Raw genomic sequence first — 27,960 nt, 5'->3', positions numbered from 1 at the left:
CGTTTTGATTGGTTTGTAGGATCAACCTATGTGGCCAATAAATTCATTAAGGGCAGATAATTTGAATCAACGAAAACCCGTGAATAGACCAAGGGGTCAATGGAGCCGAACGGAAGGATGGCACTGGGGATACCGTGGATGCATCAAAATCCGATCAAAATTGCGACCTGTAGATCGATTGTGCAGAAACAAAAATTAATGTGAACGGACGGACAGAGTTGACGACATATAATACGTCCACATGAAAATGTGTGAATATAAAAAGAAATCTGAAAGTGGTTTGATCATATCGATTTTATTTATTTTGGCAGGTCGAAGTAAGCTATAGAATGTGACGTCAGTAATGTTCACCAAAACCATGATGTGTATATGCAAATATATTTCGATTCTAGACCAAAGGGTATAACATAAATCGAAATACAAATAAGGCTAAGGAATTGGGTGAGCCGATATAAATAATTCGTCTATTGTTATATAAGTAGAAATAATTAAATGTCGTTTTCGTCAGTACGATTGAATTGGACTCATTGATCTGCTTTGCGCGTGGCATGTTTGCAACCACCCCTTGATAGGGGCTTGATAAAATCACTTAGAACAAGATTTGCATTCGTATCAAATACAATATTTTAAAAGCATCATTGATAGCAGGAACATATTTAACCAAGAACAGATATAAACCCAACTCTGTTAGGAGCCATCGCAAAAATGTGAACACTTGAGTCCAAACGAATATCCCATGGATAGGTCACGATTCACCCACCCACCTGCCCATCCGCGCCGACGCAGTGAGAAAATGTTTACATATTTTCATTCATATTCAATATTAAATAACCGACATTTAATTCTTCATTTCATACCCTCGGTGGGTTCAACCCACGCACCAATTTCCGTGGGTTATTCGATTGGGTGTAGTGTTGAAATTTTGCGACGGTGCCTTATTCTAAATACATGTATATGAATTGTAAGCATTACTATTGTCTAAATTTCATTAAAGATATGTTGAAGGCATGGTTCCAGACAACGGCCAGGCACTTTTTTCGACTAGAGGAGCACGATTAAAAGCCCGAGTTGGGGAATCGGGCGACCTGGTACCCAGATCTGTTATTCCAGCATCCATGATACCAACGTGGTTCTTTTTACTAATAAGGCTAGCGTTTGTGATAGCGTAAGTATTACTACGGTAGCACTTCATGGTAGACATACAGAACACTTCTTTGCATCCTCTTCTGAAGTTCGAATTGTAACACAGATAAATAAACGGTTTAGCAACTCCTGTACTTAGAACTAACCAGGCTGTAAATATGAATACTGTTGGGTCGTACAAAGAGTGTGGGTCGAAACAGAACCACAACTGAACAACATAAAATGGCGCGTAACAAAGAACGGAAGAGTACGTCACAACGATCAACATTTTCACCATTTTGACTTTAGTCCTCGGCACAGCATTCATAGTTCTCTGAATGGGCCGTGGTCCCCATCCAGCTTTCCAAATATATTTAAAGACTCGAGTATAACCGACAGCTAAGATCACTAGAGGCGTGAAATACTGAAATATCACTACACACAAGGTGTACACTATTCCAGGCCAATCACTTACTGGTATATACGTGGGACAAATACCTGTATCACTACGCGTCGGTGATGGAAGTACGTCAAAGAAGTAAAAATTAAAAAAACATAAAACGGAAGCAAAAACCCAACTAAAAGCAATGAGACGTTTAGCTGTTCCCCGTGTCACTTTAAAGCTGAGTGGATATATAATTGTATAGAATCTATCGATGCAGATGGCGACGAGGACATACATATTTATGCAAGGCACTAAATACTGAAAAAATCGGACGAGCTTACAAACTAGTTGACCAACCATCCAATTATTAGTCGAGACACGAGACGCTATAAAAGGCACACAAACAAAGGCGATAGCAAGGTCGGCTCCGGCTAAAGAAACGACGAAATAGTTTGTCGTTGATTGCATCCGTCTGCTACGGTATATCACAACACATACAAGGATGTTTCCTATCACAGAAAGTAACCACAGTATTCCGAGAGTTAATAGCTCTAATACGATTTGGACTGTCAGTCGCTCCATGTCAAGGCCTATAATTGAGCCGTCTGATTGGTAGATGGGTACGGCCATTGTGGTGGTGTTGTTGTAGTAACTTATCATTGTATGGAGATTCTTAGATTCTTCGCGTCCATAACCTCATCTGAAATAGAAATAAAACGAAATGAATAAGGGCCTAACGTCGTACTCTTCCGCTGCATCCAGGCTGATTAAAACTGGTCTGAAATAGAACATAGAACCTAAGTGTTGATACACCAGTTTTTCATTCAAAATTAATAAATATTTAAAAGTCTCCGAGAGCTAAAATGATTCCAACCTCAAATACCAGCTGATGACCCCATAAGATTTAGCGCTGGACGTTTCGAATATTTCAAGTGTTTAATCAAAATGTCTAAATCTGAACTTTTAAGACTACTATACCCTGATGTATGTGGACTTAAATCTAAAATATCCTCATTAAAGATATCTGAACACCTTCATATGTGGATTGGTTTTTGGCTAGAAGTCGTTTTTCTGCGTGTTATGCTACTTGGGGATACTTGGCATCTATCATTCTAGTGATGTCTGGCTTCAATTGAATAACGTTGAATAACGAATAACGAGACAGCGTGTCTCTCGTTATTCGCCAATAACGAGGCTAGTCATCTCATTATTTGTAAATAACAAATAAAGAAAAACGATTCAACTACACACTGTCGCTTAATATTTGAAACCGGTATACAATGTTGAATATAATTGTTACAATAATATTGATTTGAATTCTAATAAATATATTCGTATGTAATTACGAGCATTAGACCGTGCATTATTGGTGGCAAATAGAGAAAGTTCGTGCACAGACAATTTCACAGGAGGACTGCGGCGAATACAAAACTAATGTGCTAAAAAAAACCCTCTAGATTGCTTTGACATTTAAGGAACAAAGAACATTTTGTTAATACTTCATTTAACTAAAATAGCTTTTTATCAGGTACACTCACAACTATATCTGATGCGCTGATGATTGCCATAAATAGTTAATTAAAAGAGAATGCTTATCTGCAGACCTTAACGTGTACCTGTTTTTGCAGACACTTAGTAAATTATTGAAATTAACTGGCAAGACAAATGGTTTAATCTTTGAAAGATTATACATATAATTGCTCTATCCCGGGCTAACTTTGCTGTTATATTCTAACCTCGTATGAGTCGGTCTTCTTGGCAGTAAAAGTTATATTTCCGCGAATTTTCCAGAGCTAACAGCGATTAATCAAGTTTAAATTTATTTTGGATAACAGAAACACACAAAACTGTCCAACGGGATTCCAGACTTCATCAAGAAAGTCATATTAAACCGACACTCGTGTATGACAAGCTTATAGTATCATGGTCGTCTTAAGAATAACTGATGCCCTAGGCTGAAGAAAAATCTGCCTGTTAAAAACAAACTTAATGATATTTTAAGATCCGATATCGTTTCATTATTTGCAAAAAGAAGACTGATTAAAATGTAATTTCCGTGAACAATGTTTATCGCCTCTAGTCAAATTGCTCAGATATATAAAAGCAATTTAGAGGAAGTGTTGCCAGTATTTCTATCAAAGTTACATTAGTGCATGGCAACTGACCACAATGAAATACAACTTAATGACCAACTATACGGGTCACTCACGGTCTTTCTTCTTCTGTATTCCTTATAAGTTGTACTTGGTAAATCTCTATTATGGATTACAACCACTAAAGCCAGTCTAAAATCAGCCAATTTCATTGTATTTCCAAAAAATTGCACAATATTGTTATTTATATTTTATACGTACATGTCATAATGTCTTCCGGTCGTTTTATAACAGATTGACTAACAAATATCCAGTTAAAAGATTTCTCATATCTTCCAGCCATCTGTAGGTCCATCTAAGATTGAATCATAAAGACATGTCTTTATCTACCACAGAACATAGAGATCCATGTTTCCAAGTAGCTGATTAATAAACAGTCCATTAATAGAAAACATAAATGCTATTCATCATTGTTTTAATAAAACTAATCATATGCCTAATAATAATGATGAATAGCCGTTTACTGCCAAGCATTACCATAACAACTACGTAATGCACATTTACGGCGTCATTAGTGTCCAATTGCTTAATGTCACCCAACAATACTATCGTTTTCTTGTGTTTACCATTAAAGGAGCTAAAACTCAATAATATCCATAATTTTCGATATCAAAACGCGAAATAGAATTTAATACTGGTCCATTTCAATCAATATTGATGATGCTATCTTTCGGTGGAAATACGAGCTCCTGATTAAGATACGGTGTTAACATTTTGTAATGAGGCAGGACATATTCCATAAATTAGTATCGAAGTGAAACGTCAAATCGTACTACCGATGAAAAATGGACTAACCAGGCATTCAATTTGGACAGCTCACGTATTTCGACAAACATAACTGATTAGAAATTATAACGAAAACTTTACAAAATGAATATAAATCAGCTAATATACATTCATATTACATTAATATGTGCCTTTCGACTCAATTTTGTCCATTTTGTGTTTCCAAAGAATAGAGGTTTAGTTCATTTAAGCGAGACCACGATACGTGTAGCATTAAGCTTAAAAAAATAAACATAACACTGATTTGAACCAAACAACTATACGCCAGAATGTTCCGTAAGTGGGCGATTAGGGCGTTGAACTCTCTTCTACATGTAGATTTTTATAAATGTAAATCACGTTTGCGAGATAGCCTCCACCTTCAATAATATAATCATGAGGATAACAAGTGAGATACATGTTTTACGATCAGGTAAACGCACCACACATGAATTCTCTCAACCATAAAAAAAGACTGATTGGACGGAATGAGATGGTGGAAATCACGATTGCCAGCTTCCGTTCTGCTTTTACTGTGACGGGATCTACAGGCTTTTACCAGTCCTGACGCTGGTCGTCCTCTTGTTCCATTTTCTTGATCGGGTTGTACTGCCCGATAGGTACCTAAATACTAATAACTGAGTGGGGCTGGGTGGCCAAATGGTTAGCGCGTGTGTGTTGTATCATTAGGCCTGTCATTGAGTCAACTGACGTGGTTTCGATTCTCCAGTTGTACGTGACAAGGAGTAGGGTCACCTGTCCATCCTCGTGGGTTTTCTCCACGTCCTCCGGTTTTCTACCACTGCTAAAGACCCCTACGCGCAAGCGAATTATTGAAAAAAAAGAGCAACATGTTAGTCCCGAAATGACCTAGTTTGTGTCGAGTGGACGTTAAACCCCATTTCTCTCTCTATCGTCGTGTAAGCCTCCGAGTAATTCCCTTTAATGACAGATACCGTCTTTTAATTGGCCAAATAATAAAGTAAGACCCACAAGTAACCTTGAAATCAAATATTTCTGGAAAAGCTTACCATTATGATGGAGTCCAACTACAATTTGGGCAGTGCGAGTTATTCATAAAGATAAATCCGTATCCTTTTTTTGTAAACGTTTTACATGCCTAATACTGATTATTTTTTAGTCTAGAATGTATGAAAGGGATTTGAAGTTACATTTTATGTCTCGTTTTGGCAAAAAATAATGAATTTGAGGCAGAATGATCAGGAGGTACAAACACGTCCATTTGGGGAATTCATTTTAGTAAAGGTTCAGTTAACTCTGCTCAATGCAAAATCATCCGGTCAATACGTTCATGATTTGATAAGATTCTCAAATAGATAAATTATTGTCAAAAATACACCATGCATTTCCCTAAAATATTGATTTTACCAATAAATTTGGCGAATATTTAAAATAAATGACCTTTGGCGTGGCGCGTATTCAGAAAACAATGAAAACGACGATGGTTGGTGGTTTCTTTGGCATATGGCAATGGAATTACAACCGTCAAGGAATCTTTTACATGCAGAAAAAATGTGTACATTCCACCCGATAGACGAGGCAACGTTTCGTGCCAGACCCTTCGTCCTGTTCTATTGGCAATGGGAAACAGTGCCGTGAAATCCCGAGGAACTTTCTCGACTAACTCCGAGAGCGAACCCGAGACATCCTGGTTAGTCAGCCAACGTCTTATTCACTGAGCCACCTCGGGTCCCGATTTCTGTCACACAAGTTACCGAATTTATTGTGATCTTTTTCTATGTATATTAGACATCAAATTTTCGGATAAAATTACGTTTTTGGGCCGAATAAAGAGGATGATTAATCTGCATGGTATCGGTGGCCTCATATTGTAACCGACTACACTCAACATTTACTTTCGCAAAATATTGTTCTTTTCAACACTAACTCTTTTGACATTTAGAAAACAAACAACCCACCTTCTTTTTAATGTCCTTTTCAGCTCCCTTAAAAATTGTTTTATGAAAAAGGGTGCCTTTATCGATTGAAAAACCTTCCCGCTAGTTAAAAAGTATGGAATCTCGTGTCCTTCTATATTGGGAATGGAATATACATAATAATGGTGTGTTATGTGCAATCGACATAGTTCGGAATTAGAAACATTGATCGGGGCCATGGTGGCTAGGTGAGTAAGACGCTGGCTCTATCCTGGGGGGTCGCGGATTCGATCCCGGTGTTGGCGGAGAAAGTTCATCGAGATTTTCCGGCAGGACGGAGGGCCTGACAAGGACAGCTGTCTAGTCGTTCGGATGGGATTAAAACCGTGTACACATTGGCGTACACGTAAAAGGTCAATTGGTAGTTTGAATGCGATATACGAGTTGGCCGTAGCGCCGCTGTCTTGGCAAAATTTCCCTCATGGCACACTGTATGGCGTATGCCCATCTTCATTAGGCCAATCGAGACAGAACTGTAGGACGTTAAACCCCAATTCATTTCATTTAAAAAACATAGATCAAAATAAAATTAAATACATTATTGTTCCTGATAAATCTTGGAATGTGGACTTTGCAGTAGAAGAACGCATTCAAAGCTATTGGACCAGATAAAATCAATGGAAAACGTTTAAAGTCTATCATGTTTGAAATTTAACTTATCTTTATCTTCTAATACAGTACCCTCTATTTGGAAAACGGCCAATGTAATAGCTATTTTGAAAAAAGGTGACCCAACGGAGTGTGAAAATTATAGACCTGTTTCACTTCTGAGTATAGACGCTAAAATTTTTGAAAAATGTGTATATGAGCATGTTTTTAATTTCTTTCGGGCACACTCTATAATAACTTATCTGCAAAGCGGTTTTTTGGACGGCGAATCATCATCTTATCAACTAATTGATCTTCCACACTTGACGAAGGCCAGTACACGAGGGCAGTGTTCTCTGATATTAGCAAGGCTTTTGACAGGGTCTGACATGCAGGACTCTGTCATAATCTTGGGGCGGTGGGGATAAGAGGAGGTCTACTTGACTGGTTCAGAAGTTATTTAACCAACAGAAGTCAATCTGTGATTGTCAGTGGTACCTCGTCCTGTCCCTTCACTGTCCCTGCTGGTATTCCACATGGCTCTGTCCTCGGACCTCTCCTCTTCCTTATATATATAAATGATATTGTTGAAAACCTTAATTCTAATGTTAGATTATTTGCAGATGATACCAGCTTGTACTTAAGAATCCATGACCCAACTGCATCCGCGGATGTCCTAAATGAAGACCTAGATAAGATCAATACTTAGGCAAAGACTTGGCATGGTCTCTTTCAACCTACTGAAAACTGAAACACTTACGGTATCGACTAAAAAGGACCCAGTATTGCCAACACTTTCACTTGACAACACTGCAAATAAAGGAAGTACTTGAGCACAAGCATTTGGGGCTGACTTTTCAAAATGACTGTGAATATGATAGTCATATATATCGACAATATCTTGACGAAAAATTCTAGGCTTGTAAACGTTCTCGGCTCTCTGAAGTACAGACTAAATAGAAATTCTTTGAAAACATTGTACACATCCTATATTCTTCCGCATTTAGACCATTGTGATGTCATACGGGATGGGTGCACCGACGAACTTACTAACAAACTAGAATCATTGCAACTTGACGCACTCAGGACTACATGTGGTGCTGTTAGGGGGACCAACCATAGACTTTTATATGACTACACGGGTTTTATCACACTACAGGAAAGGGGAAGACCTCATAAACGTATACTCTTTTACAAAGTTATGAATCATCTCACACCACCATATCTTCATGAATTGATATTATTCCCGAAAAAGCCTTATAACCTTGGTAACAAATCTAATTTATCAGAATACTTTTGCAGAAGATCTTTATTTTCGAATACCATCTACGATTAAGGAATGGAACCAGCTGTCTGACTTTATAAAATCATCTCCCTCTATCAGTATCTTTAAAAGTAAATTGAAACAAGTTGACAAAGAAGCGCCATTATACTTTAGTTCAGGAAAAAGAAAAAAATCAGATTTTACATTGTCGACTTCGCCTTTCCTGTAGTGACCTAAATGGTCATAAGTTCGCAAGGCACATCTCAGTCAGCCCTGTATGCGCTTGCCGTCATGATTATGAAGATGCCGAACATTACCTTTTAACCTGTCCTCTACATTCCGATGCACGTAAACATTCAATTTGTACCTTACCCCAAAACCTTATTTCAATACTTCATAATTTGGTTATATAGTCATTCTGTATATATTTTCTGCCATATAGGCCTAGCCTGTCCCTCAATTCTTTTCTGAGAATAAAATATTGTTTATAAAAAAAAAAAATAAAAATAAAAATAAAAAAGGCAGGATATACTTATTTTCGATTAAATGTCAAATTTTTCACGGTTTAATCCACGCTTATATGTACCCAGATTAGTTAATTAAGAAAACAAAATCAACATACCAACGCTAGATATCATCCCGACTGGTATTTAATCGGATTTGAAATAGGGGTGTCAAAATCCGCAATATTTTTTGTGCAGGGGATTTTCTGAGACCAAATAGACCGAAAAAGCCAAACCTGGAAGAACTTTTTCTCTACAATGAGTTTTTGGGTTGGAGCCTGGCGATTTTCCAAAATGGCGCCCAATATGACTGACAATAATCGGTGCGTTTGGTGTCTTTCATGGGGTTTTCATGGTCGCCGAGTCTAATGGAAGTATCAGCAATGACGTCACGTTCACGGTTATACCAAAACTCCAAAATGGCGGGCAAAATGACATCATAATGATCGATTTTGAAGCAGGAAACCCAAAGCCTCAAGGAGTTCCCATTTTTCTAACACGTCGTGCACTTTCGGTCTAGTATTCCAGTTGCTCCGCCGTTTTTGCTGTACGAGTGTTCCATCACCGGGGCCACTCGAAAACTACGAATCAAAAATTGTAGTCATTGTGACGTCATACGTCATCGTCGGGGAGTGTGGTTCCGCGTCAAATTGTCCAAATATTTCTGGATTGCTAAAGGGCATGCTTCATTGCTGGCCTGATGTTCGTCCTAGTGGAAGTCTGTACCGAACACGCCGACGCGACGCCAAATCAAAGACGTCACGTGAATGACGTCGCACGCCAATGACGTCACAACCAGAAGGAATGTGCTTGTCATCAAGATGGGAGTTTTTTGCCTATTTTTCGAAATAAAATGTGCAACACCCGACAGGTCTCGGTCCTAGGATTATCTATCATATAAAGCGTGACCAATTTTACTGGTTGAATTAGTTTAGGACATGGAAATTCAATTTCGAAGCAGCGATACCAGGAAAGAGCTGTGTGGTGAGGTCTACGGAGAGGTGATTGACTATGAGGCCGGTGCGAAACTGCCCACAGGACAATACTTTCTGGGGCGGATGTTGCAGTGATGATTGGATCCAAAAAAATGTATATCCCATGAGTGAAAGGTCAATAGCCAGACGTCTGAAAACTGAATATGAAGTTCTGCGCACCATGTCGAAAACAGACAATCATCCGACTAAACGTCCGTCCCAGTCCTGGAAGGATAAAGCCATAGCCTTCAATCAGAAAATGAGGACACGAGCATACGATATACGATGCACGGAACGTGACTATGAGAAGTTACTTGAGATGAAGTACCAGGTAAAAATGACTCCAGAAGACCAGGCTTTCGATGAAGACAATTGTCACGGTGACTACCTTGCTCGCTGCTCTGACAGGGTTTCGATCAGCTGGATGAAGCAAAAACGGCGTGTTGAGGAACGAAGCCAACGACAGGAACAGCTACTGGAGAACCTGAATCTAGAAAGAGAGGAGCAGGTAAAGGTAAATCTCGCAGAACTTGAAATAGCCATGTCTAGTGTAAGTGGTTCAGATAATGATGTCAATAGCTCTATGGATGTTGATTACGATGTGGAATCGTGGAACTCTATTCATACGCAATCAAGAAAAGAGATTAGGAGTCACGATGATAAGGGTAGTGCAGATGAAATGCAATTTCCATTGGTGAAAGTCCGGGATGGTCCAAAAACATTCAACGAATCTTTGATGCGGTGCATGGTGAAGTGTTTATGTAACTATCATGTAACGCCTAGAGCCGTGGAATTGGGAAACGACGTATTTGGCCAGAGATGGCAGTTGGCTAATCAAAAGTTGGCGGATGAGAATGAGGACGTAGAGAAAAACTCTGAGAATCTGGATGAAACTGACTCTGATTGCGATGGTTGCCTAGACGAAGTGTTGGGTGGACAAAATGAACCGACTGGCCTCAAACGTAAACGCGTCTCCATTGACCGAACTTATACGATGCCTAGCCATGCTACACTGACCAACTACATCAAAGATGCCGCGAATCTGAATTTAGAACTGGAAGCAAAGACTTTGTTGGCTAAAACATCGGATACCATTGTTACCGTAGGCGTTGATGATACTGTGAAGGCAGCTGGAAATGGGTCCTTGATGTCAAGGCAGATCATCTCACTGTTTGTAGTCCAGCTGGGAAACAGACGATGACGACGGGTTACACGACGAATATCTCCCACAGAGACCTATATGTACCAGATAAAATTAGAAAATATTGACTTTTGGATGAGTGATCGGGCCGGGGATTGCTCTGTAATACTCAAGGAATTGGGTGTAACTGATGAACAGATCTTGAAGTGCTCTGCTCACGTGATATTGGGTATAGACAATGTAACAGAAAAAGTGTTCAAAGATGCAGAGCAACGTATTGGACAGGAGCGCCTGATTGACTGCACTAAAATTCTTCGGTCCGGTGGATCTATTCACACTCTGGGTCTCATCGCCATCACAAAGCTCCTGTCTCCATCGCATGCCCAACATTCAGTATATAAAGGGTATAGAGCACGATGGCTTCAAGGGTTTCACTGCAAATCGATTCGGTCGGAATGCAGAGTTGGCACAGACTTTCGGCAGAATGAAGGACACCATCAGAGACTTTTTCGATGATATAGTCGATGAGCACTCCAACAAACTGGTTTTGGCGGTGGCAACTTTCATCCGAAACGACTGGTTCATTATGTGCACTGAGATCTACAGCCTATTGGGAGATATCATAATTTTTCCACTGATGGACTTTTTGGGCATAGATGGGCGTAAGTCGACTGAACACAAGAACAGAAATTGGAGTGACTTTCGTACCTTATGCAGAGATGCAGAGAAAGACTAAATCAGTTCAGCAAATGGACGGATGACTTTTCCAAGACTACAACTGGTAAAGGTCAGTTGATCAGCCGTGTCTTGGATGAGCCCATAAGCACCGTGAATCGTCAGTTACTAGAGATAGACTATTTCAAACCGAGCGCTAATGAAGCAGACGATATCGACGAGCGAAAGTTACAATTTGCGCCGCAAATTAACTTGGGGTGTGAATCTGAGTTTGCTGGCCTCGACAATCGTATTAGAACAACCGGAGGTTCCACATCACTTGAGGCCCACTCCCGCAAGGCAATAGTAAAGCAAAATGGTTTGCTGACAAACTCGGACTTCTATGAGATGAGTGAAGATGACCGGCGAAAAAAATGGAAATGGGCGAGGAGTTCCGAGCAGGCTAAGATGGCTAGACGTCTCGAGACTGAATTCCTAGAAAAGGTTAAGTTCAGCAGGCAATTAGCTGTCCAGAAGAAAAAGGAACTGAATAAGAAAAAGAACAGTCGCCTGACGAGAGTGTTGGATGTGTGTAAGCGACATGGTGGACCTGTAAATTCCTCAAATTTAGACATTCTTTCCAGACTGACTGAAAGCCAGAAGAGACGCATCATGGACGGGAATAGATTCAAGTACCAGAACTTCTCTGTCGCCGAGTTGCGAGCAGCAAGTCCAGAGAACAAGGTTGAGGACGACCTTGACACTATTTTAAGAACAGCTTTGACTGATAGCCTGGTGGATGGGCTGTGAACTGGGGAAAAAATTAGGGAAGAAATGATTCTTATTTTTTCTGAAAGTATATGACTAGAACATCATCCCAAAAAAAGTCCCACGTTTTCCCGCTTGGGGAAAATTTTTTACAGCACTTTGAAAATCTGACCCCCAGCAATCATGAAAAAATGGGGTAAAGTTACAAGTATTGTCAATATCTCAGTAAGTACTAGTGATACGGTCATCAAACTTGGTAGGAACCTTCTCCAGTTGATTTTTGGTGACTTTCTATAAGTTTCACTCGCTGTCCGTGACGTCATCATCCGAAAAAACAAGATGGCGAACCGTTTTTTTTGCGAAATGAAAATTCGTCATAATTCGTCTTTTAAACCACTCAGTATTTAAATTGTCAATATCTCAGTAAGTACTAGTGATACGGTCATCAAACTTGGAAGGAATCTTCTCCAGCTGATGCTTGATGACTTTCTATAAGTTTCACTCGCTATCCGTGACGTCATCATCCGCAAAAACAAGATGGCGAACCGTTTTTTTTCGCGAAATGAAAATTCGTCATAATTCGTCTTGAAAACCACGCAGTATTTAAATTAGCAATATTTTTCAGGCATAATTTGTCATTGAAACACGCATTATTCATCAATATACATGATTTTGAGTCAAATATTAAGAATATAACGTTCCACGGTGACGTCACGGTATGCTATGACGTCATGAGGACCAGGATCTAGTCTGACGCCATTTTTCATTTTGGGTGGTATGGAAGAGTGTCATATTATGCTTTTGTAATTTCTCGTTGTAATTCTACAATTTGAGGTGATTGCCATGGATTTGGTGAGTGAATGTCCAATATGTTGTAACTCAGTGACAGATGATGAAGCAAAGATTCGGTTGAAAGGCCTACAAACGCTGATCCGCTGCAGTGAGGCTTGTGGAGATGAAAAAATGACTGAATATTTTCGCGCCAAATCTGCAACTGATGAACCGGTCAAGGTCATTATGCATGCGGCGTGTCGTAAAACGTATACGAGGCTCTTGGATGTTGAACGTGCGAAGAGGTACCTGGAAGGGAACGCTCCTACCGCCCTGGAACCAATCCAATTGGCGGCTGAAGGTCGTTACCATCATGGCTGCTACAAGCAATTTGCGCGTGCAATATCAACTTATAGTGAGTCCGGCCGGCCCATGGACAATAGTATGCATTCTTGGTTCCTGGCGATGTGCGACTGGCTTGAGCATTACTCGGAGGCAGAACTATACACTCTTGATGAGCTGATGGACACTATGAGAACATTGGCGTGTGGAGAGGAGATTTATTCTAAGAAAATGCTGAAGGTGAAATTATATGAGCAATACGGAGATCATGTGTTTTTTGCCAGCGTGGGTGGTGGGAGACAAGACATAGTGTGTTTTAGAAATATGGCAAATTTCATAGTCCATAAGCAGTGGCACCAACAGAAGCAGGAGGATGAACAGCGTGAACTGCCGGAAAGACCTATAACGAACTGGCAGAGAATTATGATAATTTCGTTCATGACAACTTTGGCTCTTCCGTTATCATTTTTGATGGGTATGACTCTAAATCAATCAAAGACCACGAACATATACGTAGAGCAGGTAAAATGGCACCCAATGTTAAAATTGGGGTCGTAATGAAATATATCCTGATAGGGAAGCCTTCTTGAGGAATCTGAGCAATAAATCAAACTTGATAAGGTTCCTCTCAGGTTGGCTTGTCCATAGACACAAAACTGTGCTGTGTGAAGCAGACGCGGACAATACGGTCGTAAAAACTGCCTTGAAGTATAGTGAAGAAAAACAGGTTGTATGTGTCGTTTGTAATGACACTGATATAATTGTATCCTTGATCTATCATTGGAAGAATGACATGGAGGAGGTTTATATCAGGAAAGACACTAGGAAACGCGAACGACAAACAATAAAACAATTGTTCAAAATCTCTGACATACATAAGACTCTGGATCCGATGGTCATCAAGTACCTACTGTTTATTCATTCATGGTCGGGCTGTGACACAACTTCATCAACAATTCAACATGGCAAGCTGCATGTGTTGAAAATGCTTCAGAAATCCGTAGAGCTTCAAAGAGCGGCCGATGTGATGATGTCGTTGGACGCCAGCGCGGACGAGATACAGGCAGCTGGACTGGTAATATTCATTCGGCTGTATGGCGGGAACTCTAGTGACAATCTATGTGCTCTACGATACAGAAAATTCCAGTCAATGATATCCAAGTCAAAAAAAACTTGAGCCACAAAGACTTCCCCCTACCGAAGGTGCTTCAAACAAGCACTCATTGCTGGTGCATCTACAAATTGTTCGATGGATTTCGATTGACGATAGAATTCTGAACGCCGAAGAATGGGGATGGAAAATCCACAAGGACAAATTCATGCCAATTATGACAGATTTGAATCCGGCTCCTGATAAGTTACTAAAGGTGATCAGATGCAATTGCCAAACTATGTGTTCCACTCAGTCATGTTCCTGTCGGAAAAACGGCATTAAATGTGTCCAGGCTTGCGGTGGGTGCGGCGGTCGTGATTGCGATAATTTTGAAGTTTATAGTTTTGATGATGTTGAGGATGACGATGTTTAGAATTGCTATTGTTGTTCAAATAATTCCTGATGTTGTTTAAATGATTATATTATGAATCGATTTTATTTCCGGATTCCACTCCAGAAAATTGTAGTGTTGTTGCGTCTGAAGAATCAATAATTTCACCCGAAACACCGTAATCAGGTCGTTCTCGCTTTGTCCCACTATGGAAACATGCATTCAAACCCATCACTCGATATATAAAATCCTTGCAAAACTGAAAAAAATTCCCGCCAAAATTATAGATTTTTGCCAGATGACGTCACACCGGAAGTGGAAATTTGCTCCGTTTCAATTCAGAATAGTCACAGAAACTCAGTACCGGACCAATCAAGCAAACAAAAAATCAATTTCCTTGTACTGACTCATTCTCCGATGGAAATTTTCATTTCGGGAAAAAATGGTTCGCCATCTCGTTTTTTCGGCTGATGACGTCACGGATTGCGAGTGAAACTTATAGAAAGTCACCAAGCATCAGCTGGAGAAGATTCCTACGAAGTTTGATGACCGTATCACTAGTACTTACTGAGATATTGACAATACTTGTAACTTTACCCCATTTTTTCATGATTGCTGGGGGTCAGATTTTCAAAGTGCTGTAAAAAAATTTCCCCAAGCGGGGAAAATGTAATTCTCCCACCAGGCTATGAACGCATGTGAAATGGAGTACCGGTGAGCTGAATAGAAGTACATGGACTGAGGGGAGGCTTAGAATCCTAAGGATGACATGGCCAGAAATCAGAACTGTGATCTTTATTGTTTCTGTTTGATATGATTTCCGATTATTTTCAATGTTATGATAACTGATTACTTATATCCTATTCATGTGTTATGTTTTATTATTGGTCATTTTGATATTAAACAGTGATGAGTAAATCAAGAAATTATCTGGACACGGTTTATTTGGAGCAAGTTTCATTCTAGAAGTGTTTTTCCTCATAGCAGTTAACAGAATAATATATCTGCCTCCGAACTGATACATTACTATTTACTTATTGGCTCAGAAAAACCCTACATCACCGAAAACTAATTCTCGTGACGTCATAGATTAAGCTTATAACGTCATTAAGCCGCCCAGTTTGACCACATCGACCCTGGTGATATATTCAGGTAATTAGACCTCCTGATCTGACTCACTCGCCACCAATCTCCCATATAACACAACCTGAATCTCCGTTAATCCACTTTTTACTTGGAAAATCGGTCATTATGACTTAATTTTGGCCGCCATTTTGGATTTTTGGTATAACCGTGAACGTGACACCATTGCTGATGCTACCATTGGACTCCTCAACCCTGAAAACCACCAAAAAGACACCAAACAAGGTATCTAAAACCATCCAACTGAGTGAAAAACGAGAAAACCGATTATTGGTGGCCATATTAGCCGTCATTTTGGAAAATCGCCAGGCTCCAACTCAAAAACCCATTGTAGAGGAATTTTTTTTCCAGATTTGTCTTTTTCAGTGAATTTGGCCTCCGAAAATTCGATGCATCTAGCGGGATCAACTGAAAATGCCTTTTGTTGATACCCCTATTTAAAATAGGCCTATCAATTATGTTCACCCACAACAAAATGGCAGCGGGCTTATTACATAGCGAGCAGCATAGAACGATGAAATTTCAGTTCAACATATATTTTTAAATACTGAACGGAATAAACGGGTTTAATCCGAAATCATCTTTAACCAGTTTGCAATGGATTTCTATTGCGCTAAAATGACGCAATGAGACTTTAAAACCCAAATCATTAACGAGACAAAATATTATACAGATAAGCGGATTATTGCAATTCGAAACCCATTTTAAAATAATATGTATTGAGTTTTAAATCTATTAACTGGGAGAGTGGGGGGGGGGGGCAATAATTTCTTAATGAGCCGAAACCCACAAACGGTTCTGGAACTGTTTACCCATATCCATCCAAAACATTCCCCGCTTCGAATAAATGCAAACATGATAAGAATGTTTTTGTTTTTAACGCCTCGTCAACACTATGGTTGGGTTATATAGAGATTAACATACGTATTTTTCTATGGTCACATGTGGATGGTTAGGGAGGAGAATTTTGATCTGACAGCGACGTGTCTGTCTGCTCTTCAGAGAATTCTTGCTGCTAATGGTTCTTTTACGCACACCCCAACGTGTACACGAGAGTATCTCAAGTTTTTCGTCCTATCAGGGTATCCACAACAAAACATTGTTAGATTTGTGAAGTGGTAGGTAAAGTTATGGAGCGGAAAAAAACCTATAGAAATGTGAGGTCCTACCAATCACCTATTCTATCGTGACGATGAAGTATTCCGTCATAAAAACTGAAACAAGTCAAATAATCTGAAGCAAAGTCACGATTGTTTACATTCTTAAAATGAGAATATTTCCACGAATAAATAACCTGTTGTGGTTGTTCGTTAGAAAAAACTAATAAAGAACTCCTAATCTGACCAATAATAATTATGATATAATTACTTGTAATGTGATGCATGGCTCTGAATCTTATCTCCTCATATAAAACAACCATATAGATCGTAAAACCACACTGTAATGACATGGTACTATTGATTGTACTGAGCTCATATAGTACTAGTGCTAATTAATATTGATTAGTGTATTTATCATATCAATAAACCCACGGAGATTATCGCTTAACACGTCTCTTTAGGCGGCCGGTGTACAGCAGATACCACTAAACTACCTGGAAAACACCTGTTCACGGTTAACAGTTTTATGCCGTTTCCAGGTAGCATTCCTAAACGGTGTGAATAACTGTTCATTTTCATTAAAGGATTGTTGTGGGAAAAATAAAATAAAGTACCATTGATCCTACAGGGGAATCAAAATTATAAAAAAATATCAGTGTAAAAGTATATGGACTGACCACCGAACTGTGTCTAATACAGTCATTTGGGATATCTCACCTCAAATCCTAAGTTGAGTTGGAGATAAGCAAAGTTCAAAATAGAATTCAAAATACTCGTGGGATTTTGCTTCTTTGTTTTTAATGGGTGTGGATCGTTGAGAAAAGGATACCTATATATAACCTGTTTAAAAATGCATGGTGTAAGAGCTTAATCTGTCTGTTGCAGATCTTTCTTTTGGCCTCAAATGTTATATAAATTATTAATTAGACATGTTTATTCACATGGGAAGTTAATACTCAACTCTCTAGGACATCGGATTTTTGATTTAAAAATGGACAATCGATCCCTTTTTTACTATCGTAACGGTAGCAATAACATGCATTATGTAAGAGTTAAATCTACCTATTGTAGGTCTTTCTTTGGGCCTGAAATGTTATATAAACTATTAATTAGACAGTTATTAAATCAACTCTCGATGTCAACGGTAGCAATGAAATTCGAGACTACGCTATACTAGTCATAACTTTATTAAGGATGAAGTAATTTGACTCAAATGTTCAATACATTATCTATTTTAAAGTCATTATAGAGATGAAGGTCGGCGCTTCATCTAAATCTTACACAATATGGTTATTTAAAAAAAATGTTTTTCAATTCTTTTTTTCGTTTTCTTTCGTTATATATATAATATATATATTACGCGCGTGTGTGTGTGTGTGTGGGGGGGGGGGGGGGTATCACGTCTGTGTGAAATAGAAGCTTACGCCTAGGTGATATCGCAGACAATGTCTTTTTTTCTCTTTCTTTGACTAGGTGCCTCCCCCATGCCTGGTATTTTGGGGTTCTGGGAATACGAATCTGTTATCATTTGAGGGTTGCTGGGTGTTCTGGTGTTGATGGAGGTGTAGATAACCTAGTGCTGTTACCACAAAATTAATTTCAGACGATTCTGGTGAACGAGATCTGTATACGGACTGGATATCAAAGCCTATCTAAATTCCCCACATTTCGTCACCCAAGTTTGACGCCCTATAGTTACTTCTTTCGTGGGGTGGGTTTCAAAAATTTATGCTCACGTGAACAAGCAACCTCCAACATTTCATACAAAAAATAAAAATGACCCATTGTTGTAACCACTTCTTGCCCCTGGGGGGTGTCATACCATAAGTTTGATCAAAAACTTCCGACGGATTTGGGCAATTTCACCACATGAAAATGTTTTTTCATTTTTCTCAGTCAGGAATTGAAAGATTTATCTGATATTGCACATTTATGTGTTTTGGGACTATCCCGACTTATAAACCAAATTTGGTCAAAATCTGTGATTGAAGCCATAGCACCTTCTGCATGGTTTTCTCGCGGACACGCTCTTAATACTGCAGTTCATTTCATATCATCAGAAAATGTTATCTTTGCTTCACATCACACATTTCATTGCAATGCATAACATACCAAACCGTCCATCTACATACACCTATTTGATGGTTTATTAATTAAGGAAAAGGAAGGGTTCATTACTTCTCTGACATTTAATACAATGATTACCTAAGAACTAATTTAATGAGTCATTGAAGAACATATTATTTTTAGGCACAACAAAAAAGACAAATACAGACCAATATCCACTGTAGTCACTATATATTATTTTTAGGCACAACAAAAAAGACATATATAGACTAATATCCACCCTAGTCACTATATATTCTTAAAAAATTAAGTAAAAAATACCATTAAAGAAATTGTATTTAAATGCCTACATGTTTCGCCTGTAACGTCATTACGGAGAGATAGTTACAATAATTTTTCATGTAAACCAAAACGAAATAACATCACTGGTTGAGTTTGGTTTGAATTTGTTTATAAAATAATCTTCTTTAACTCTTAATTTTGTGATATTATTATCAGACAGTTTATAAAAGGGGGAAATATGAAAATGTAGCGATTTATTTTTAGCATACTCAGCGATATGCCCACTTAATGGGATTTTGCGGTATATTTTCTCTTTTATATGCTGTTTATGTATACTGTCACACTTTTCCGTAATTCATTTGTGGACCCAATGAATAATTCATTACATCCAAGGCATGTAATTACATATACTACATATGTGACAGAGCATGTTATACTACTAATTATTTTAAAAGGAAAATTATTAAAGTTAAAAGAATTGCCTTCAATCAAGTAATACGCACGTTCCACAGTTTCCTCGTCCACATTTTGCTCTTGTTAGCATTTTTTTAAAGCTAGGTGGTTGGCGCTTTGAAGAAATGAACTTTGTTTCACTAAGGATTTTGTTCATTCGCTCAATACGTCTCAGTAGAACAAAGTACCAAAAGAAAAGTGCATATCATACATCTCCACGTACAATCCTCGAAACTCGGAATATGACCAATGTACCCCGAAATAACTTTGCTCTACTGAGACGTAGTGAGCGAATGAACAAAATCCTTAGTGAAGCAAAGTTCACCTAGCTTAAAAAAGATGCTAACAAGAGCCAAATACGTTGGTCTCGAAATCGAGTACGCGGTAACAAAATGTGGACGAGGAAACTGTGGAAGGTGCGATTACTTGATTGAAGGCAATTTGCTACGGGGGTGAGGGATGCTGACGTTCCGAACATGTCAGTTTTGCATTTCATCCTTAAGTCTGTACGAAAGTCTATTTCCAAGAACAATTAACCTAGTATTATCAATATCATATATTTGATGCAATATACTAAAAGTTATGCTACATAACTCGTTTTATGCCTGTTTTCGGATTCATTTAGTTTGACGTCACCTCGTATGCTAGGTCATAGTTTTGTGCGTCGGCTTGGAAGTTAAGCAAGGCTGACACTTGCACGATTCCGTGGCACGAAGTGGGCGTAAACCCGCCGTGACTGCGTGCCATGTCGGGAAGAGAATTTTGAAATGTTCAAAATTTTGGTCACGACAAAATTTAGCGACCGGGTCGTGAACTATCCGCAAACTGTTCGTGAACTCGTCGGGACGATGCGTGCCAGTGCGCGCCATGACACAACTGTCACCACTAGTTCACGACTACTGCGCGACAGTGGCGTTCGCGTCGGTGCAGGTGTATATATAGGGCTTCCTGGACACTGCTCGCCATTCCAGAGATGCCAGCGAAGAGACAACATATCACAGAGACAACATGCCTAAAACAAAGCAGACACGAGGAAGAGCAAAGCAGAGAAGGCCAGAGGCAGAGACCGCTGAGAGAGAGCATTCCCCCCCAGTCATCCATATCAAGTGTCTATGTTATCCACCTGTGGCCGATGGGAGAATGGTTTCATCATTCAGGTTCCGAGAGCAAAGGCGTCATCCCCTACGAAGTGATAGGGGACTGGCTGGTCACCAATAGGGAGTGGTTTTGGTTGAGGCACTCCAGCTCTGTTCTCTTCTACAGCATCATGCAGGGAACAGTTACTCCATCCGACGCACCACCCTCTGCCCCAACATCCAAATAGAGGAACTTGTAGGTAGCATCTGCCACTGCCATCAGAACAATTCTGTGGAAGCCCTTGTAGTTGTAGTAGTAAGAGCCAGCATTGGGTGGATTCTCCATGGCGATGTGCTTGCCGTCCACATCCCCCAGACAGTTGTGGTAGTTCCATCTGGAGCTGAACCTGGCAGTAACTTCCTTCCACCCCTCTTCAGTTTTGGGGCAGCGCAGCACTTCGTCCTTGTAGACCGCGATGATGGCTTTACACACCTCGGGTATGAACTTGCAGATGGTACTTGCTTCAACCCTGAAGCTGTACTGCAGACTTGGATAGGAATTTCCAGTGGCTAGGAAACGGAGGGTGACAGCTATGCGAGTCCAACTTGAAGCGGTTCCCTCATGAAGGTGGACTGCTTCTGGAGGCGAGGGGTTAACTTCTCAACCATCTCTTGGAACAGGTCAGGTGTGATTCTGAGGTAATTTTTGTAGCCCCTTTGATCTTCCTTGTGGAGTTCAGTCACTAAACTGTCATACTGTCCAAACTCTTGCCTTCTGGTCAACCATTCCCTGACCCACACTTTCCTTTGTTTCTTTCTTCGAGGTGGGGTTGCCTTTTATTGCTCTTCTGCTGCTCTTGAACAATGGCTAGAGCAGCTGCCAGGTGTAGGCATCTTCTCTTCCCTGCAATGATTGTGTCTCTGACATTCAGCATGTTGTCTCTTCCACAGCCAATCCAAAATTGACCAGGGGTTGGGGAGGCCCCCGTTTTATATGGCGTACCCAAGTCCGAATTGCGCAAACTCGTCGTGCCAATGTGGGAAGTGCGCAAACTATGCGTGAACTCGTCGTGCCAATGTGGACACTGATGGGCACGCATTCGGAACTAGTCATGAACAGTGCGGGAGCCTCCCAGTTCGTGCCCCAAAATGGCACGACTTGCCACAACAAAATCGTTGCCAAAAGTCGTGCAAGTGTCAGCCTGACTTTACTTGCCTGGGCAAAATGCTTTCGCCGACTGCATTCGAGGCCAGAAACTGATAGAAATGAATCTTGCTCAGTGTGAAATACGATTTTTTCAGCTTCACTGGGGGAACTATCAAAACCCCTGTAAACAATTATTATGAACTTACAGATTTCTTATATAGTTTTATGCCCCATGTAATTATTCTTCAGAGAGGGGGGGGGGGCTATGCAATATGCACAGAACCCTACAGTATGTCGCGAACGCAATTATTAGCTATGCATCATATTTAATATGTGGATTTGGGGTTAGACACGTTTATATATGTGAAATAATCACGCGACCGTTGCCCCGAATTATATTTAAATCAGAGAAATGTAGTCAACACAATTTTTACTTCTACAAGTCTTGACACCCAAGTCAAATTTTTGAAGACGGCCAATGTCATCTAAACCAAACTGGCAATAAGAAATTTTATCGAAGTGTTAAGTCAAACATGAATTCTCCTAGGTTATGGCGGACAGGTCGCCGAGGTCAGTTAAACATCAGTTCTAGTTCAATGATTGTTACATTGTTTCACGTAACGATATAATGTCAATAATCGTAGTTTATGACGGACAGGTCGTTCAGGTCAGTTCAAATCAGTGTAAGTTCAGTGGTTGTTACCCACTCCAATTTCACCGGATTCCTCTCCAGATTGTGTATGGAATAATTGTTCTAAAGATAAATCAACTCAACTTGAAAAACTTTAACTCGCCGCATTGCGTACTATAACCGGCCTTCCACGTGGTGCATCTCATAATATACTTTAAACGGAAACTGGAATCTGCCAGCTTCAATTAAGACGCTATCAACAAAAAATGATACTTTTCTACAAAATTTTAAATGGACTAGTTCCAAGATATCTAACCGATATAGTTCCACCTCTTGTCACCGCTGACCAACCCTACCGTCTTTGAAACTCAAACCAATTTAAGCAAATAAACTTTAGAACATTACTGTACCAGAACTCTTTCTTTCCATCTTCTGTTAAACAGTGGAATGATCCAAGTCTTCCAATAAAAAATTCCAAAACTATTTCTGAATTCAAAACTAAATTAAAATCAAGCATGCACTTAATCAGAAAGCAGGTGACCTCATAAAACTTGGCGAACTAATTTTGGGCCTTGGCATAGACATCGTCTTATTAAATATCTACCGTTATAATCCACTAGTATGTTCTTTCCAAGGGATCTTTACCTTCTGCATTCTGTAAAATATGTAAATCAACCATATCCAGTCGTCTATCTTCTCAATGAACATTGGTTACATAAGCATTAGTGCTTGTTATTGTATCCATATATCTGTGACTCACCAAGAAATAAAATATTGTTTAAGGTCAGAGCTTTTTCCAGTTATTGATGGATTACTAACTGCTGCCTTGGCCCCAACTACACAACTGGTTTATAATCGCGCTTGGTCTGAATTTTCAGTTTTTGCATAATTTAAACACCCTTAATACAAAATTATCAACATCTCACATTGCTTTGTTAATTTCCTTTTTGTTCGAAAAAGTTTTCGAAAATATTTATCTGCTTTTTCGTACGTTCAGAAAATCAGTTTGGGTAGAGATCCTGTGTCTCATTTTCTTATAAAAAAAGATGCTTGCTGAGGCCTTTCGTCTGTCGCCATCGATTGATAGCAGATTACCAATTACTACGAAATACCAATAATCTAAATACGAAATAATTTCATTGACCGCAATGTTTCTTTTTGCTTTCAATGCTTTTACACGCATAGGTGAAATTTGTTTAGCTGGAACCCACCGTAATATTCTACAACTCGTCAATGATTGTTAATGTATGCTTTAGGAATTTTATACATAAGCTACATCAAAGTAAACATAGATTGTTTTTTTGGTTTGGTCATGGAGCCACTTTCACATCGGCTGCTCTAAATGTTAATGTATTTGAAAGCTAGAGGAAATATCCCAGGTCCCCTCTTTATGCAAATCCAATACCCAGAAGTCATTTTGATAAGAAACTATTCTTTTGCTTAATGTATGCTTTAGGAATTTTAAAATAACCTACACCAAACTAAACATAGATTGTCTTTTCGTCATAGACCCACTTTCACAGCGGCTGCTCTAACTTTAGTTTGAGTATTTGAAAGATAAGAGGCAACATCCCAGGTCCCTTCTTTATGCAAATCCAATACCCAGAAGTTATATTGATAAGAAACTGTGTGTATTCTCTTGCTTAAGATTCTATCAACTCAATACACATGTTTATAAAGGCCACAGTTTTCGAATAGGGGCTGCAACACATTTCTGACGCAAAAATCCGTGCATTGTGGTTCTGTACGAAAGTTTGAATAGGGAGAATTTTGAACTTGGGTGGACACTCGCCATGTGGTAGGTTATTTCGCTATGACGTCATCAAAGATGGCACCCGACACTATATCAATTTTATCCTACCTTCTCTAGTTTTTGAAGATGTGGACTTCAGGGAAGAACATATTTTTTCGTAAATTTTTATTAATTTTCAAGAAACACATACCACATTTTTAAGTCAAAACATGGAAAATGTTTAAAAATATAAAAAAAAACCAAACACATACCACACTTTAAAGTGAAAATATGGAACAACTATCTGTGCATGTCAAGTATAGTTACCATGTGATGTCACAATACATAGTCACCAGAAGATGGAGTATCTCACCCGGATTCGAAATGAAGTCAGCAAACATATACCTAGAGCCAATTTAAAAAACCTATGTATTTATATGTATCATGAAGTTAGCAAACGTATACCTAGCGCCAACAAAACATGGATTTATATGTATCAGGATAATAACTGTTACCTTTAAAATGTATGCAAGAACATGCAACGATGACAAGGACCGATACGTGTTATGCACGAGGCAGGATTGGGATTCGAAAATGAAATGGGGTTTAACGTTCTACTGTTCTGCCCCGAACTGGACTAATTAAGACGGGCATACGCCATACAGTGTGCTATGAGGGAAATTTTGCCCTGACAGCGGCACTACGGCCTACTCTTATATCGAAATCCAGCTGTCAAGGGATCTTTAACGTGCACGCCACTGTGTACACGGGACCTCGGTTTTTCGTCCCATCCGAACGACTAGTCAGCTGTCCTTGTCAGGCCCTCCGTTCGGTATCACTGACAAGGAAGAACCACGCCGGAAAATCTGGATGTACTTTTTCGGCCAATGCAGGGATCGAACACCCGACCTGGGTTGATGTTATCATTACATTATGTCTGCTTGGGCCGACATCATTTAAAATTAGGATAGATGTCTAAAGGTTCCAGTTTGGGCTCGTAGTCTGATTTTGGTGCATATTTTCCATTTAAAACTTGGAATTGTTTTTGATGTATATATGTTTATGTTGTATTGTTCTGGTTAATTATATATAATAATTCACATTAAGGCTTATCACTTGATTATTAATACTCTTTAGTCTACAGTATTGATTCCAACATTATTCTACATTTTTATCGGTTGTTTACGAATATATGGAGTGCTGTCACTTTTATTTTTTTTAAAGATTGGGATTGACCCCCTTTTTCTTATTTCAATACGAATAATGTTTTATAAAGAAAACATGTTTTAGCTTTTAGTGGGGAAGCTTACGTATATCCATAATTTTTAAAACATCAATAATCTTTGTGGCGGGATCTTTCAGATCCCCACTTTGGCAGAAAGCTAAATTGCATTGTATCCTCTACGATTTTCAATTTAGTACATGCTCATTTTTCACAATATCATATTATTATTTTGCATTTGTATTAAACGTCCCCTTTTGATGGCCTTTGAATTCCAATAGTTTGTTTGTTGTGATATGGAAATAGAGCATAAAAATATTATATGCATGTATCTCACAATCTTTTTAAATCTGGCCCATTTAACCCTAATATAAAGAAATAAATCTGTATAACGGTAATGCATCATAATTAAAATGACCTTATCTGTGGTGGCCACACACAACAATGAAATGAAATCGAGGTGGTACCTCTCTTATTGTTTATGATGGTAAATAGCAGTTAGTTAATATAAATCACTGAACGGCCCATTTAAACACCAAAAGTGAATCCATATATCCAATACTATTTAACATAGAGCCGGTAACATAAACAAATAGATGTGCTTACCTTAATTAAATTGTCAGCAAAACAGATGTTGCCAATATGTTCACGTGATTGAACAAAAGTTAAGTCGCAACTGGATATTTTACAATATAAATAATTGTACCACTTGCATGTTAAGGCACATGTAGTTGGCTGCCATTTTGTAACATCTGGAACCTATGGTCATATAAATATTCCCGTGTGACAAAACATCTATACCACAATTTAAGACATCAAAATTTTCAGCATGACTTCAAAGACCGAAGCCTCTTCGGATCCAGACTGTGAAATTTAAAGCCGTGCCATATCACATCCCAAGATCATGTTTAAGTCTAGTTTATCATAAAGTCTATAGCAATCAATAGGTAGCTGTCAATTTACCTTGTTAATAAAACGTCACAGTGCTGAAACAATGTCGAATAAAATAGCTTCACCGACTCGATCCGTCTTTTTCCAGGTCAGAACAGGTACGAGAGAGTGATAATATTGTTAAGGTAAATCATCAGAACAATCAGTCCAAGATAGATAGTGTTAATCAACCCTCGACTCTCAATAACCCCATACATATAGTCCAATCAATATAATGGAATCGTCCTTTTAATACTGACGTCAACGTAGGTTGATAGTTGTAGATCGGATTTGTCGAGTTCCCAGTTACAGGCTTCCAGCTTGTTGCCATGACAGTCTGTTAATATTTTTACACAAATCGAACCGACTTGAAGTATATATACCAATGAGTTTAATTTAAAACGGCTACTAACTTATAATTATCTCTGATATTATTTGTTCTATGTTTATGAATGTAAATGAAATGAACGTCACTTGTTATGTTATTTCAAGGTTTCTAATCAATGACACGTTCTCTAAATGAAAAACAATTCTTGGCTTAAATATCTTGATATTCTTTAGATTAAGGATATGACGGGTAGCATCATCGATATCGTGTGCCGATTTAAAGAGTTATGACCCTTGTCACCGAAACCTTACGCATGGGTTGGATATTTATTTTCTTTAATTGTTTTTATGAATAAAATAGTCCCATGGATTCTAAAAGTCCATCACTACACAATCATAATTAAGTTTATAAATGTGACGACCGGAACGTGTGAAAGTGGCAGATGTTCCCTTGCTAGAAGTTCCAAAAGGATAAAAACAATGTGACATGCCCACTCTATCCATTGATTTACCCCACTTCAGTCAGTGGTGATATACGAAAATCGATAGTTAAACAAATGGGTTTATAAATTGGAGGCACAATATTTCAAAAGTTTAATATATATACTATCGTTTTTAAATCAAGCACACCTACGTAGACAAGGCCTACATGAACAATGGGCTGGTTTGTAAGAAATAAGATAGCCCAATTATTATAATTGGACCTACATTTATCTAAGAGAGACAAAGATGGCGTTGTGAAATCAACTGAAAACAATGTAAACTTATTTGGACTATACGGTAAGTCAGAATGATCGATCTTTATCATTTTGGACCAATGTTTTGTGTTTTTTCTTTAAATAAAAGTACTATTAAAATTTATTTAACCTTTATTCTGGTATTTCTGGATTTAATATAAGAGAGTAATTATTCGAAATTTTTAATCACTGGTTGTTAGTTACAATAAAATAAAAGCAAGTACGAACAATCCAAACCATT

At 38.8% G+C, this 27,960-nt stretch overlaps 1 protein-coding gene across 1 annotated transcript; it reads right to left on the bottom strand.

Moving 5' to 3' along the window:
- Positions 1-291: 291 nt before the first annotated feature.
- On the bottom strand, positions 292-26,806 carry LOC126825619 (probable G-protein coupled receptor 19). The gene is made up of 2 exons (XM_050555315.2): positions 26,332-26,806; positions 292-2,207 (listed from the first exon to the last, which is right to left on the bottom strand). Exon 2 carries the CDS (start codon positions 2,165-2,167, stop codon positions 989-991), a length of 1,179 nt encoding a protein of 392 aa, XP_050411272.1. The 5' UTR covers positions 2,168-2,207; positions 26,332-26,806; the 3' UTR covers positions 292-988.
- Between the last annotated feature and the right edge of the window lie 1,154 nt (positions 26,807-27,960).

Source organism: Patella vulgata, chromosome 6 (assembly GCF_932274485.2).
Source record: "Patella vulgata chromosome 6, xgPatVulg1.2, whole genome shotgun sequence".
In the NCBI taxonomy this organism is placed as follows: Eukaryota; Metazoa; Mollusca; class Gastropoda; family Patellidae; genus Patella; species Patella vulgata.
Note: the sequence above shows the minus strand (reverse complement) of the source record. Positions and strands in the feature narration are given on the sequence as shown.